At 46.8% G+C, this 15,593-nt stretch overlaps 6 protein-coding genes across 6 annotated transcripts; 3 read left to right on the top strand and 3 right to left on the bottom strand.

Annotated features, from left to right (window-relative positions):
* Nucleotides 1-113: 113 nt before the first annotated feature.
* On the top strand, nt 114-2,653 carry TSTA_045770 (AMP-binding enzyme, putative; the record flags this gene model as incomplete). Its single annotated transcript, XM_002485028.1, has 6 exons — nt 114-256; nt 305-487; nt 543-576; nt 631-849; nt 903-2,493; nt 2,548-2,653. The coding sequence occupies exons 2-6, from the start codon at nt 317-319 to the stop codon at nt 2,651-2,653; spliced, it is 2,121 nt and encodes a 706-aa protein (XP_002485073.1). The 5' UTR covers nt 114-256; nt 305-316.
* Nucleotides 2,654-2,916: 263 nt separating this feature from the next.
* TSTA_045760 (uncharacterized protein) lies at nt 2,917-3,867 on the top strand (the record flags this gene model as incomplete). Its single annotated transcript, XM_002485027.1, has 3 exons — nt 2,917-3,444; nt 3,495-3,587; nt 3,638-3,867. Exons 1-3 carry the CDS (start codon nt 2,952-2,954, stop codon nt 3,865-3,867), a joined length of 816 nt encoding a protein of 271 aa, XP_002485072.1. The 5' UTR covers nt 2,917-2,951.
* A 3,492-nt stretch (nt 3,868-7,359) lies between these two features.
* TSTA_045750 (uncharacterized protein) lies at nt 7,360-7,823 on the top strand (the record flags this gene model as incomplete). The annotated part of the gene is made up of 2 exons (XM_002485026.1): nt 7,360-7,399; nt 7,498-7,823. 2 exons carry the CDS (start codon nt 7,360-7,362, stop codon nt 7,821-7,823), a joined length of 366 nt encoding a protein of 121 aa, XP_002485071.1.
* A 933-nt stretch (nt 7,824-8,756) lies between these two features.
* TSTA_045740 (WW domain protein, putative) lies at nt 8,757-10,112 on the bottom strand. The gene is made up of 2 exons (XM_002485025.1): nt 9,863-10,112; nt 8,757-9,809 (listed from the first exon to the last, which is right to left on the bottom strand). Exons 1-2 carry the CDS (start codon nt 9,946-9,948, stop codon nt 8,957-8,959), a joined length of 939 nt encoding a protein of 312 aa, XP_002485070.1. The 5' UTR covers nt 9,949-10,112; the 3' UTR covers nt 8,757-8,956.
* An 84-nt stretch (nt 10,113-10,196) lies between these two features.
* Nucleotides 10,197-13,523, bottom strand: TSTA_045730 (WD repeat protein). The gene has a single exon (XM_002485024.1). The coding sequence runs from the start codon at nt 13,431-13,433 to the stop codon at nt 10,365-10,367; it is 3,069 nt and encodes a 1,022-aa protein (XP_002485069.1). The 5' UTR covers nt 13,434-13,523; the 3' UTR covers nt 10,197-10,364.
* Nucleotides 13,524-13,955: 432 nt separating this feature from the next.
* On the bottom strand, nt 13,956-15,315 carry TSTA_045720 (peroxisomal membrane protein Pmp47, putative; the record flags this gene model as incomplete). The annotated part of the gene is made up of 3 exons (XM_002485023.1): nt 13,956-14,337; nt 14,393-15,126; nt 15,191-15,315. The coding sequence occupies 3 exons, from the start codon at nt 15,313-15,315 to the stop codon at nt 14,222-14,224; spliced, it is 975 nt and encodes a 324-aa protein (XP_002485068.1). The 3' UTR covers nt 13,956-14,221.
* Nucleotides 15,316-15,593: the final 278 nt, after the last annotated feature.

Here is a 15,593-nt window from a genome sequence, read left to right as displayed (position 1 = left end):
AGAACGCGCGGTCGGAGGTACCAAGTCGGCGCGGCACATGCTTTGCTCCTTCCTTCTTTGCTGAAACAGGCAGGCTCTCCGCCAGGCCATCCCATCCTTGAATGTCTTCTTCATCCTTTCTTTCTCTTGCATATAGACATATCTCCTCTCTATATACGTAGCATTGTTTATATACCATCTGCCGTGTCTTATTCTTTCTTTTCTTTTTTCCGTGAGCTGCGTCGCTCGTTGTACAACTTGTCTATAAGTTGACTAGGTTAGTACCGGCCAACTAGTCGTCTTGACGAATCTGACTTGTAAACAGAGATTACTCAACATGCTCTTCTCTAAACCTGTTCACATCGCAAAAGCGGAGGAACTCCGCAAAGCGCCTCCCAAGGGTTCTCCATACTCGGTCCCTCTTCCAGGCTCGGCGAAGCCTGGAAGGAGTCCAGTCTATCGGGCATGGAATATGCCGAATGAGCTTCTAACTACGTTAGATCCCGCGGTATGTTTAGCATGCCGAGTGGGATATCGCGGAAGTAGCTGATGTAATGGCATAGGTTACAACTATACATGAAATGTTCGAGTCAACCGGTAACTTTACCCTGCTCACTATTTTTACTATCTCCTCTAATGCGTGATTTACAGCCATACGGACACCCAAAAGTCGATGCTTAGGTTTCCGTCCATATGATTCTAAAACCAAGTCGTTCGGCCCCTACCAATGGCTCGACTACCAAACCGTTCAACGACGACGAGCAAACTTAGGAGTCGGTCTTGTCGAGTTGCATAAGAAACACGGCCATCCAGGAGGTAAACATGGTGTTGGACTCTGGTGTCAGAATAGGCCGGAGTGGCAGATTACAGGTACGAAGGTGGCTCACAGAGCGGGGCCAGTTTCGGAGCTGATAAACATACAGATTTGGCGTGCTCTTCCCAGTCACTATTCTCCGTATCGCTCTACGATGTCCTAGGTGCCGATACCACCGAATATATCATCAACCACGCCGAGCTCGCCTGCGTCGTTGCATCCCTTCCACATATTCCTACTTTGATCAAACTGAAACCGAAACTACCGGGTCTCAAATTTATCGTCTGTCTAGACCCGCTGGATGGTGCTGAGCAACCAGGCTTGTCGAAGCGTACTCTCTTGGATAACATGGCTAGTGATCTGGATTTATCGATCTACTCCATGGATGAAGTGGAGGAACTCGGCGCATCTCTCAGCCGCCCCTACAACCCGCCTTCTCCCGAGGACATTGTCACCATCAATTACACTTCCGGCACTACAGGGCCTCCTAAAGGTGTGGTTCTGACTCACAAGAATGCTGTTACTGCCGTTTCTGTCAGCGTAATTGTTACGAAATGGGGTACTGGAGATGTCTCCCTTTCGTACCTCCCGCTAGCGCACATTATGGAACGTATGTGTGAGCAAGCTGCTTTATGGGCTGGTGGCGCTCTTGGTTACTACCACGGCGAGATTTTAGAGCTGGTCGATGATTTGAAGACGTTACGCCCAACGGCTTTTGTTTCCGTGCCCCGGCTCTTCACCCGGTTTGCTGGTGCAATTCGTACGGCTACTGTGGATGCCCCTGGCTTCAGGGGCGCATTGTCGCGACATGTCTTGGACGCGAAATTGGCAAATCTTGCCAATCCAGATACGAGTAATGCTACTGAGAAACATGCTCTCTATGACCGCATCTGGACTCGCAAAGTTGCTAGTGCCCTAGGTATGGACCGAGTTAAGACTATGGCGTCCGGCTCGGCGCCTTTGGATGCGTCAATTCATAACTTTATGCGAGCTGTTACGGGAGCTTCCTTCGTGCAGGGTTATGGCCTCACAGAGTCATATGCCATGGCTATAGTGCAGAATATCGAAGATCGCTCTACAAACAATTGTGGTGCTATTTCACCTGGTCTTGAGGCTTGTTTAGTGTCTATCCCAGATATGGAGTACTCCGTGGATGACAAACCATATCCTCGCGGAGAGCTACTGCTACGTGGCAACCATATGTTCCGGGAGTACCTCAAGAATCCTGAAGAAACGGCATCCGCATTCACCGAAGATGGCTGGTTCCATACCGGTGATGTCTGCGCTATTGATGAGCTTGGCCGTTTCAAGATTATTGATCGTCGCAAGAACGTTTTGAAGTTGGCACAGGGTGAATATATCTCTCCTGAACGTCTGGAAAATATTCTCCTGGCAGAGCACACGTACCTAGCTCAAGCCTATGTACACGGAGACAGCTTGCAGACTGCGTTGATTGGTATTTTCGGAATTCAACCCGATACATTCGCTGCATTTGCCAGCAAGGTTCTACAGCAGGACATCAGTCCTACCGATTTGGAAAGGATCAAGTCAGTCTTGGATGATGACAGGATCAAAAAAGCGGTGTTGAAGGATTTTGACCGCACTGCGAAGAAGCATAAGCTCGCTGGTTATGAGCGCGTACGCAAGTTTACATTGATGATTGAGCCATTCAGCATTGAGAATGACCTCTTGACGCCAACGTAAGTTCCCTGCGTATCATCACTACATGTCTTGAGCTAACTAACTCTATGCAGATTAAAAATGAAGCGTCCTCCTATTGTCAAGAAATTCCGTGCGTTACTTGACGACATGTACGCACAACTTGCTGAAGAGCAATCTGCTCCAAAGGCCAAGCTTTGAGCCTTTGCATATCTGAGTATATAGCATTACATCGAGACTGCATGTCTCAAGTCTTGTACATTTCAGTGTAGATATTGCACTATTTAAAATGATATTGTGTAACTACATCATCAGCCACATCATATCCTATGTAGATAACTTTGTTAGTGGTTGGCGAGTGTTGCTCCGTTAGGGTTATTCCAGAAGCTTGGCGCTAACCACTTAGCTGCGTTAGCTCCGTCGGCCCAAAAGACGTCTTTCAACCTCATCCGATCAACGACCTCGCGCAATAAACCTCCAGCGCATTAACACCTTCAACATGAAGAGCCCTCTTCTTCACCTGATAGCACTGCTATCAACAGGCCTAATTCTCGAATCAGCAGCATCCTCACTCACAATCCAGATTCCTCCAAACAGCATCCTCCCGAATCCACATGCCCTCCCACCAAACACACACGCAACCCTGACAACATTACCTTCGTCATCAGCGCAGGATAAGAAACATATACTCTCCGCACCGATAACTCATACTGCCGAATTCCATTTCACGGATTTACCATCCTCGTCAGGTACGGAGTCATACTTGCTCGATATCAGGTCGAAAGAATACATTTTCGCGCCGTATAGAGTCGACATTGCCGCCGATGGAACAGTGTTGGGTATTTGGGAGACGTTCCGGGGTAATCAGTGGGAGAATCGTGGATTGGAGCGATATACGAAGTTGAAGAGTCATGATGGACGGCAGGATGTTGATGCTGTTGTGCAAGCCAAGGTTTTAGCTAGACGGGGTTTCTATGAGGAGAGGCCGAAATGTATGTTTCTTTTTGATGGAGCTTTGGGGAAGAAAAATTAACGATTGCAGTTTCGCCATTGACTTTGTTCAAGAATCCTATGATTCTGATGTCTGTGTTTGCTCTCGTGGCGACATTCGGTATTCCCAAATTGCTTGAAAACAGTATGTGACTCCTCTCGGTTCTTGGTCCTGTTATACTAACATTCGTCAAGTGGACCCTGAAATGCGTGAAGAATTCGAAAAACAGTCTCGCACTGGCCCGCTTTCGTCGGCTACTCGAGCAGCCGCTGCCGGTGCTAATCCCGGTGCTGGCGCTGGTGCTCCTGGATTCGATATTGCGGGTTGGATGGCTGGTGCGACTTCTTCGCCGATGAGTGCCGCTGGTAGTGGTTCCGGAGCGGCTACAGGACGAGAATCAGGTGCTGGGGCCAGGAGGAGATAAGCTATGATGCGACAGTGTTGGTGTAGGATATACGGGATTAACAAAGCTAGTATATATTTCAACTATATGCATATTCTCTACGTCCATTCTGCATGATAACTAATATCCAACTGTCAAAATCTGTTCAGAAAAAACGTCAAAATCCCCATCAGGATCACAGAGATGAATCTACGCTCAGCCAACGTATTAGCGAATTAGGAAATATTCGTTGGGGAACTTTTCCACCTCATCAAAAACTCGTTGCGAGGTTAAGAGCTGTGATAGAAGACTTACCTAGGCACGTGAGCTTGATGTGGTAAGGTTTCATTCAAGAGAAATCTTTTTAAAGGGGAAAAGGGAAAAGTATGTCAAGTCAAGGTTCTGATGCATCATTGTCTACGTATTTGAGTCCTTCCTTCTCTTGTGTATACTAATGTCCAATGTTTGTGAATGGAGAGTTCCATTTACTTTTCTGCTTCGCTTGCCGCTACCATCTAGACTTCTAGACTTCGAAGTTGGCCATTCAAATCATATTTCCGGGGAGTACATTTCTTCATGCAATCGATGCTGTATCATGAGATTCAAGCCGAGGCAGACGAGAGACCGATAGCGAGTCTCTAAAGGAATCATAAACATCGACGACACTAACCCTAACATAGCGGAAGCGACATACCCTCGAACCATAAGACTGTTATCAGACGAAGGAGAAGCAGTGGTTAGGTTATTCTGCGCCATGAACTATTCCATAACCACGTCAGTTGCTACAGACAGTTGAGCACATGGAAGATATGACCAACAATCTGCATGTCGATGCTCCGTTCATATGGTTTGAGCTTGATCAGCAGGCCGGGGATATTGGTATCGTTCTCATTGAAATTCTCAGTAGTCGGAACGTGACGCAGTTCATGTTGTGGTAAGAGATCTGTAACCAGAGAAAGGAGGTTAATCCTTGTATTCAGTATTCGGCCAAGCATGTAGAGAGATAGACCTTTTTCAGACTCTCTCTTCCGGAGCTTTCCCTTCACATAGGACCATATCATTATCAGAGGGAAACAAGTCACAAGGAGGGTGACTAGGGCAATGATGGTGTCTGCTGGCCAAGCCATTGGGGATTTACTCTGGAATGCAACGACATATTTTCAACAAGAGGGAACACTTCCTGGGCGATATGGCTTGTCTTATATATTTTTGGTAGAGGGTATGCCATTAAAAAAGCTCAACACCATTGTAGCAACCTCGGAAGTCACTAATAGGTAAGAAAGATTGGTAAAAAAGTGTCGCAGCTGTCCAGATGAGAGCGTCTGACACAGAATATATTGATTTGGCCCGAATTAGTATTTTGTACACAATGACGCGAATATTTTTGAATCATCCAATGAGGCCCGAATATTCGAGTGTTGATTGATCCCTTGTCTTGTCGAAATCTATCTAATAACTCAGCCAACTCTGCGTATGGGATTTTGCAATCGTCCAATGAGCGAGTCAGCCCCCGGCTGAGCCTCGCGGTAATAGGGCCATATAGTTACTTCGCCATTCTGTTGACAAATAGGGCTGGCTTGTGATTCGCGTAAACCGAAATACGAATGCTTACATTACTTTTTTCCCTTGAGCAACATGAGTGATTCGTTGGGACCAGAAACTCGTTCTTCTTCTCTGATCTGATCGCGCCATCCAGGCTACCAGCTCAGACGCAGCAGACTTTGGTTCAACCGACGTCGAGCAGATTGTGGAATAGCCAAGTAATACTGTGAATATTGACAACTTACCACTGCTTGGGTTACAAAAGGAGTTCCAAGCACTGATCGGTAGGTATTACTGAACTGAACATCTGAGTCAAGTGTACTGTCTAATAGCGGCGATCAGGTTCAAAACTTTAGAAGCACATATCCCTGTCACCCATCTACAACATGTTAGACTATCCTAGAAGCCGATGGGATATTCTACGTAACCCAGAGTTTGGAGTCAAATTACTACAAATGGCTCTCGGAGATGCTGTGCAGTCTGAGCGCTCAAACACGATACAATGCTTTGGGAGCCTAAGATAAGCAAGGGACTACGTCGATACCTGGCTTCTTACTTTCTACCTAGTGGCATTGAGACTGATCCTTCTTCCTCTCCATCCAAGTCTCTGGATCATGGTATGCCATCTCAACTTGCCGCTGTACAGAGATTCTTACAATAGTTCATCTGCTTAGTGAACAATGACGAACTCGAAGTTACGCAATTATATGATGCAGTCAACTGTCTCTTGAAGAGCTTCAACATATATATTTTCGCCTACATCTTCAGCTTGCGTACTATTACGAGCAAAATACTCACGAGAAAGATCTTCCCGGCCGCCGTGAACCGAGCTGAACAACATCCCGCTAGTCGAGCTGCTAATAGCCCATGGAGCGCTTGCCGGTATCTTAGCAGTCTCCCAAATAGGGACTGTCGATATGTATTGTGACTACATTCTTTCTTTCTTTCTTTTTTCTTCCAAACGATTGTTCTCCGGGTTTCAGCAATGTCGGTTACCATACGGCGCTCCAATACAGTGAAAATGCTCAAGTCGAAATGCGAACGTGAATGCCCCCGCATAGTATGCGCGAGAGAGCTGACTGCGCTATAAGCTGCCATGAAAAACGGTCATTCTGAGATTGTAAAACTACTGTTAATGTTGAATGCTGGTGTAGTTGATGTCCCCTCCCCAGCTATTGATCCGCCAACTATCGAGGCTGCAATATTACCAGAGAAATTACAAATGCTCGGATACCTATTACAACATAGGCTGGAAGACGGAAATACTATGCCCGTTATTTGTGCAGCAGCAGAGCACTGCTGGCTCGATGGAGCTTGTTACCTCCTCCTGCTTAATGGAAGTGATGTTAACTCATCCTACTATGGCTGGCTCGTCTACTGTGGGGAATCTCGACATTAGGATGAGAAAAGGCGCTATATCAGACCCTTGGCATGGTCCATTGTCAACCAAGATTTTGATATGGTGAAATTGCTTTTGGAATCTGATGCAAAAGTTAGACTCCAACTCAATGAAACAGAAGATGGAATCAACGATGCTCTTTGCCTCGCATTAGGACACCGACGCTGCACCGAGCTTATCCTTTCACTGTGCCTTCAGTATACTGAACTGGGCCCGAATTACCTCCATAAAGAGACTCTGACTTTGGCAGCGACATATACACATGCCAAACGAGAGAGCCATATGATATTGAAATCGATACTCAGCATTATATCCTGCCTTTCTGAGACATCGTACCCAAATCAGGTTGTAAATGCATGGAATCATCTTTCACGTCATATGAGTAAACTCTCTAGTGTGACATTCGCTCAAACCTAAGCTCTAGGGCAGCCTATCTTCAAGAAACTAAGCATACAGAAGAAGAAGAAGAAGAGAAGACTCCAACGCGCTCGCTCGCTACAGCTTCATATAGTGTGCAGGCCCCGCGGCGGTGCCTAATTGGGAAGCCGTGAGGATCAAAGGAAAATCCCGTTGCTAGGGCTTAGGGCACCGACATGAGACCTGGAGCCGCACTATATGAAGCCGAGCAGCAAGGTACGTACGACCGTCACATCTAGCAGTGACATCAACGAAGATAAGATGGAAGTGATATTCAAATTCTTGTTGCAAATTGGAGCTAATCAACATAAAAGCACGTGCAAAATATGGTGAAAATGCGACCATTTTACAGCTAGCAATGAAAAGCGGGAAATTGAAATTGGCCAGATTCTTACTTGAAGAAGGTGCTGATATACATGTTCCAGCAGTTGCATTGTCAGGCACACCTCTCCAAGAGGCAATCGATAAAGGGGAACTCGAATTCGCACGCTCTGTCCTGGACGGAGCTGCTGATGTGAACGCCGTCCCAGCGCTTTATAACTTCACTGCTCCTGAAGCAGCCGCTCGAACAGGTATACATCGCAATAGAGCTTCTTCGACGCGGAGCGCATGCTGCCAGTGCTGCATCAGCATTCGGTAAGACGGCAATCGATCTCGCAGCAGAATTTGGACGATAAGGATCTTCACCATGCTTGTCAAGAAGCAGCTGACTGTGCGGACCGCTGAGGTCACCCAGAGATTGCTGACTAGCTTCGACACTATGAAATTCCCAGGTATGACGGCTGTAATTCACATCCAGAGTCGCCAGATCCCTGTGCCAACGGATTTCTTAGAGTACAAGATTTGGACGACATCGATTCCCCTACCCCTGAGCACTGAGGTATTTTTCTACTCAAAATCATAAAATATCCTTATCTGTCACTTCGTTGAAATTTGTACTTTTCATAGAGAAGAATATTTTGGGTATTCTCTATACCTCTATCTTTTAATATGCTTCTCTAACTTGACTTCTTTGGATCGTTCCTTTGTGCTACTACCTAAGTAGAATATACCTATGTAATCAGCAGCAGGTATCTCAGAGAAGGCAGTAAGAAGTTGATGTGAGAGAGGGTCTTCATACTTCCCAGGTTTCACGGTACAATGTACACTGCTCTTTTTTGCAACCCCCATGGCCTTTCCTAATGTCCAGTGGACTCGTTAGAAAGATACATACATCCATACATCCATATATATATCTCCGAATCCGGCAAATCTATGTTTACCCCTGGTCTGTCGACATGCGAATCTCACAACGCTCCCAGGTCTTAGCTCCTGTTTCACATGTCTAGAATATCTTTATTAATTTGTAGGGCTGCAGACAATACTGAAAGTACGATAGGACCTCAGGCAAAAAAGCGGGAATACTTCTCTGAGGTACATCTAACGTTGGAAGCAAGCATCATCTATTCATTGGGTTACCTAGGTAGTCGACACAAATCCCTATATTCGAGTCCTACAAGCTTGTTCTCTGCTCCTCGAAATCGATGTACGACATCAGGTGGTGTCATCGCGCTTATATCTCTTGTATGCTCATTACAAGTCATCGTATCCCATTGTAGTATAGACTCATGCATTGTCATCGCTCATGAAAGCAAACTTAAAGAATATGAACTGAATCAGAGAACACGAGTAAAGGTATTGGTCAAACAATCGTTACAGAAACTTCATGCATGAAAAAGACGAGAGAGATCCATAAAAAGAGAAAGATGCTTAAACATCAATCAAGGCAAAAAACTAGAAATCACCACCACCGAAATCATCACCATTATCAAAACCCTGATCGTAGCCCTGATCGTATCCCTGCTGATACTCGGCCTGATCATGATCCTCAATAGCATCCGTAATCAGCGCACCAGCAAGCAAACCGCCGCCAACACCCAACGCAGCGGCACCGGCCGTACCCATACCTCCTGATTTCTTAGGTGGTTGTTGTGCGTATCCCTGTTGGGGGTAATATCCCTGTTGAGGAGGTGGATAATACCCCTGTTGAGGAGGGTAGTATCCCTGTGGAGGATATCCGCCATATCCCTGGGGAGGAGGAGGTGGTGAACCATAACCACCATATCCGCCCTGCTGAGGAGGATAATGTCCATGTGGAGGAGTAGGAGTTGCATATTGTCGATTGGGGGATTTACCCAGCAATTTCCCTAAGAACCCACGACTTCCCTTTGACGAGGACTGTTGCTGTTGATCATAGCCACTAGATGAGGTAGGTCGAGGCGGAAGAGGCGGTTGCGATAGATTATTATTAGACGAAGAAGTATCGTTATAATACGCTGAGTTCTCGCCTCGATCCCGGTTTCTGCCAGCTGCTCGCGCATCTTCTTCGGCTTGTAATTGAGCAGCGAGTTTTGCGTCGTCTTCCACGCTGTGGTGGCTAGATGAGGGATCACCAGCGCTGCTATAAGGATTGTTGGATGCTAGATGAGAGGTCTTTTTCTCTTCGCGAGCAGCTTCTGCTGCGACGGCAGGATTCGCTGGGCCAGACTCATGGTATGATGGTGGTGGAGCGCTGTCTGGCGGGGCAGCGTCGGATTCTTCCGGGGGGGTCCATTGAGATACGCCGGTTTTGAGGTTTACGAAGAACCTATTCAAGTCAGTAAGCAAGTAAATTATTTTGAGATTGGAATTGTTACGTACCATGATTTGTAGCGATCGTCGAATTGGGCCTTCCAACCTGGAGGTACGGGTGGAGGCGGAGGACCTGGTGGAGGGGCAAACGACATGGCTGACAGTTAACAGCTTGTAGCTGACAAGACTGAATGATGATGAACTGCAAGACGATGAGGTTAAGGTATTTATGTAGAGAGAAACTGGTGCCTGGTTGTGGCGATGCGCGTTGGGATAGGTGGTTGGAGGGGAGTAAGTTAAGCAATAGAACATGACGGAATCGCTCGGTGGCTGCAAGCTTAACGGCACAGCCACATATCGTTATTTGTCATGTAACGCCGTTACACATTTTTTGTCATTGGTGTAATCAATGTATTTCACTTGTTAACGTCTGAATAATTCTTTTCCCTGGAATATCATGATGTATCGAATACAAAGTAAGGACTCAGTCACATAATATCGACCAAATGTAGACAGTCGTAGTCCGCTAACCCCACTGATGACATCGTTTGGCCAACACCTAACGCATCGATCAGTCCGAATAACGAATATTGGGATCAATTTCGCCGCTATCCGGAAACCAATAATCTTCTGCATCAACTTCCGAGTCCCAATCCCTCCTCACCTGCTGGTCTACGGCCGCAATCTTGCAGCCTTCATCCTCACTATCGCCGGTGAGGTCAATCCAAATTGGAGCCTTGCTTGACTTGCGGACTGGTTTGATTGGCTTGATATATTCCTTGTCACTAGATAAATCAATAACAGGCGTGACACGATGTTTCTTCTTCGGGCGGTGATGAGGGCTGTCCTTCCGCTTGAGGAGGCTCGGATCTCGATTGCGAATTACTGCGGTTTTTCTATATTCGGCAACAGAATGATCTCCGGCTGGAGTAGCGGCTTGATCAAGTTGCAAAGCTTGTATCTCCTCGAGTAGTGGAGTGGTTGATAGCATGTCTTTTGGTGTCTCCTCTGGACGAGCCCAAGCTGCATATGGTCCTCTATACGCTGGTCCTTGGCCCGCCCCATATCGCGGGTGCTGAATGAGTTGACCAGTCTCCAAGAGTGACTTTCCAATAGCTCTCCCAGACTCGGAAGATGCCGAGAACTCAGTCTCTCCTGTATGCTCATAGTGGAGTTCTTCTACTGGATCTGAGCTAGAGCCTGGTTGGAGAATATGGATGCCTCCAGCAGCATCTCCAACGAGTAAGGTTGACTTATCTGGAGAAAACGCCCCCGACATAACCTCGTCTTGAATAGCTGCAATATCTCTAACATGAGCATCCTCAGGTGCGCGAAGTATATTCCACGACCGAAGCACACCGTCAGAGCCGCCTGTGATAAACTCATCCGGGCCCTTCCCCCACAACGCAACACGAACACCGACATCAGCTTGTTCTCTCGTAAGCTCCTCATCGAGCTGATTAATAGCGTCTCCGTGGCACAATTTATGTAAAATTTGCGACGGGTTGCGGAAGTCCCACACATAGGTAACACCGTCAGTACAACTAGCTGATATATGGAAACGGTCCATAGGGCAAAAAGAAACGTCATTGATATCAAGAGCTGGACAGTCAAACTCTATAGCGCATCGCGGCTTTGTCGTCGGCTCGTAAATTCGCACTAACGATCGTATATCCCTCCCTGTTCCATTCGTGCCTATGCTAGACACGGAGCTACCAGTGGCAAACCAAGTAAGAAAGGGATGGGATTTCACATCAAAGATATTTTGCGCGTTTGGCTGCAATTGTATAGCCACCAGAGAGCTCTCAGCTACTTTCCACGCTGCCAGCAAACCTTCCCTGCACGCATCTCCCTCATGGTAGCTTTTACCAGAAAACCCGGTAACAAACAAATCCCGTGTCAAAGGAGACAATCCCCACGCTAACGATGAGGGTGTAAAGCCGGCTTCTTTGGTAGCACGAGGATTTCTGCTTAAGCGCTGTGACATGTAATCCAGATCGTAGCATGTCTGACCGATGTCATCCAAATGCCACAAATGCAATGTTGATTCCGTTCCTGTAGTCAGTATATTGGCGATTGAAGGTGATCTTGCCATTACTTGGACTTTGTGGCTGTGCCGAAGAGTGCGATCGCACGTTGCATTGGCATACGAAGAAACATTCCAGATTTTGACTGTCTTGTCATAACTAGCCGTGTATAGAGTGTCCTCAAACCACTGGACAGCCGTAACACTCATGTATAAATGAGCATTATTATGATTTGCGACTGGATACGGGACACGGTGATCTGGTAGCTCCTTGATGGTCTGGTGTTGATAATCACCCAGGATCAGATTATTCGACCGATTATATTGCATGTTGTGTTCGTCACACTGCGCGGCTGCACCGATAGCAAATTTCGACCCATCTGGGGACCAAGCAAGATTTAAGACGTCATTCGAAGCACCTTTCCATGTATGACTTCTTCGCAGACTAAATTCTTCAGAGAGCTGCTTGGGGTGTTTGTCTAGTATAGAGGCTCGATGTTCACTCTTTGAGATGCACGCATCTTCCCGACTGGCAGTAATGAAAAATGGACGGGTTGGTATATTACCCCGTCTTGCGTCCTTCAGAAACGCTCGTATATCTGACCTGGAACGCTTGGCAAGGGCAGCTGCCATGACGAGGGACTGCGAAGCTTGGGCGGGGGTGTCTTTCTCAGACAATGTCTCGTTGCAGAGATTATCAATCAAAGGATCTGCAGAGTCAGCAGCTTGATGGTATGCAATGAGGTTATCAAAGCCCTGACTATTGAGAAGTTTCTGAAGGTGGATCATCTGAGGTAACTTTTCTAAAAACCCCTGCTCGAGACGATTCATGTTTACCGCTCGAACAATGTCCGTGACTTGGTCTGCTGGGCTCATTTCAGACAGACCTCCGTCAACGCCGTAAGGAGCTAGTAGGGTAATGATGGCCTGTATTTCATCTTCGCTGAAAGACACATGAAGCAGTGGATGTTGTGGTTTGCTTCTGAATTGGCGTGCATAACGCACAGGTTTGGTCTGGGGAGAATAGGGAGCCGTACGAGGAAGGTCAGGGATGTCTTGTAGTTTAGAAAATACATGTCGAGAAACACGGATTCCTTGAGAATCGTAAATGACACGAAATCTTCTTCGCTCCGGTTTCTTGGGTGTGAATGGCACTACTGAACGTGAAGAGTGAGTAGGCCTTGGTTGTGTTTGTGTTTCGGGTCTTGTTTCTTGCTCGCCTTCAGACACGTAAAAGTATCCTGAGTAGTTGGCATTTGAATAATAATTCTTAACTTGAGCCCTGCATCGTCTCGAGCGAGGGCCAGCATTGCCACGTCTTACGGCTTGTGAGTTCTCAGAGTCTGACGACTCTACTCGTAGTACGGGATTTTTCTTTGGCTGCTTCCTTGGTCTCCTCGGTGTCTCCTGCTGTGGCGATGAGCCTTCCGAATCCACCAAGTCAATTATGACGGCCACTTTCGGTGGCCTGCTCCTTCGTTTCGGTGGGGTGGGTTGGTGGTCGACGGTTGTAAAGGGAGTTGAAGAAGGAACATCGTTTGTTGGTGGGAGAGGATGTGATTGGAATGTAGAGAGCAGATGCTCTGCGTCTTGATCTTCGTCCGAGCTGCTCATATCATCGCCTGTTCATGACTTTCTAGAGGTCGATAAACCGTAGACAGTTTGTGTATGCGCAAAGTGACCTGTACTTCAAATTTGGGTGTGATTTGAGCAGAAGATGCATACGAAAGTGAGGAATAAGTCGCAGGAATTGAAGAATATTATAAATAGACGTCCAACTCGTAATAGATATCACGAAAATCAAGGGGAGGTGAGAGTATCAAGTTTCGCAAGTCTGTAATGATTAACGTGACAAAAAGACAGACACCACAGATAAAGGGGGAAAATAAAGGATAAATTGTTAGTTGAGAAAGAGACAAGTCGCGAGCGGAAGAGTAATAATAAGACAGTAAAGAAGGAGTATGAGAGTAAGTAAGAATGTGGTGAGAGAGTAAATCAGGAAGCGGCGCGTCCACAAGGCGCTTCCTGGGCGTAATTGACTGTCGAACGCACGTGCCACCACGCCCTTCCCGTTTGGGATAAATGGTTTCCTCTGCAGTCTGAGTGATGAAGGAAGTAAAATCATTGAAATATTCATATTACCCAGTCACAAGGACAAACAACTATACTATTGATACATTGCGCCAACTTATGCGCCTCGTGGTATATGGTAGAACGATCTCTTCTAAAATATTGGGATACAAGCGCAACCAATTCTTTGGGAAAGGTCACACAGCTCACAATTTGTGACTGTGGAATTTTGAGAATTGGCCAGCTCATCTCAAGGTCAAGAACTACCCCATTCTCGACTTGAAGCAAACATGCACGCCTCAAATAGCGTTTGCTTTCAGCTCGCATTGACCTTACTTGCCAATAGAACGGCGTCGGCGAGCAGCTACCATGACATCGTAAAGCACATCCTTGAAAGCAAAGAGAAATGCAGCAGTAATAGCACTTTGGGTCACTTTGGGGGTGATACCTACAGAGAAAGTCAGGATAAAGTAAAAGAATGGCAAAGGATTCTTGAATCATACCTTTGTAGAGACCAGTGTATCCCTCCTCTTTGATAATCTTCTTCAAGCTTCCGTTAAGAGTCTGGCGCTCATCGCTCTTTCCAGCAACGTGCATACGACTCTTAACAGTGATATATGGGTAGGTGATACTCGTAGCAAGAATCTTGCCTACAGCGCCGAGATAGAACGCATCCTTAGGAGTGATCCGTCGTCGTCGCTCCAAAACATTCTTCAATTGCTCAAAGATAGTATATTGAAGAATTGGATTGATCACCAGAACCAATGCTGGAAGCACGCCAGAGAACAAGGCACTAGGCCCCTCATTCCTGAGCAGATCCAAAAGAGTCTGAATCGTAGATTTAGACTTCTTCGATTTCTCACCACCGGGTAGTTCCTGCTCGTCCGCGCTGTTCCGACGGGCCGTCATCCGGGTATTGACGACCCAAATCGGGTTTGTGAGGAGCACCGTTGCGCTGCCGGCAATAGCGCCTGCGATGATGGATTCAACGGTAGTGAGCTTTTTCGAGGCACGGCCAGCCTTCTCTGCGGCTTTCTCGAAAGCTGCACGAGTCCATTCGTACCAGTAATAGTATACGAAGTTTGTCACACTAATTCCGAACAGAGCTGAGTTCAGGCCGGCGTAGAGTCCGCTGATTCCTTCGCGCTGGATGATATGTCGCACGGCATCTAGGGTTGAGGACTGAGCGCGCTTCGATTCGACTTGCGCGCGGGTAGAGAGTGTTATAAGAGGATAACTGAGACATTCCATGTATTAGTACGATAATATAGTCAATGGTTGCCAGCTATGGAATTGCATACGTGAGAACCATTGACAGGATGCCTCCTCCTGCACCTGCCAAAGCGTGCGCAACGTTGTCAGATTGCTGCGCGGCAGCCGATGCTGCCACGGCTCTTTTCTGTTCCTCTAATGGCGCTTGAGACATTCTGATTGATGGAGAATACCTGTGAAGTGAAAGATACAAATGAAGATTCAGCAACGGCGTGGAATGGTAGAAATTATACCTTCCAACGAGGGGAGCGGGTGATGCCGGAGGGTCAGCCTGTATATAGGAAGTAGCAGTCCTGAAGAACAACCCTTTTCACAAGGGCATGCAGGGTATATCAATCACTTTCAAGGGCGCAAATGTGAAGATCCACCTAGATAATAATTTTTCAGAAAGTCGCCGAGGAATAATAACCGGCGGTCTTATCGAATGATCAT

This window comes from Talaromyces stipitatus, genomic scaffold (assembly GCF_000003125.1).
Source record: "Talaromyces stipitatus ATCC 10500 scf_1105507295515 genomic scaffold, whole genome shotgun sequence".
NCBI classification, from domain to species: domain Eukaryota; kingdom Fungi; phylum Ascomycota; class Eurotiomycetes; order Eurotiales; family Trichocomaceae; genus Talaromyces; species Talaromyces stipitatus.
This window is presented reverse-complemented; position numbering and strand designations above follow the sequence as displayed.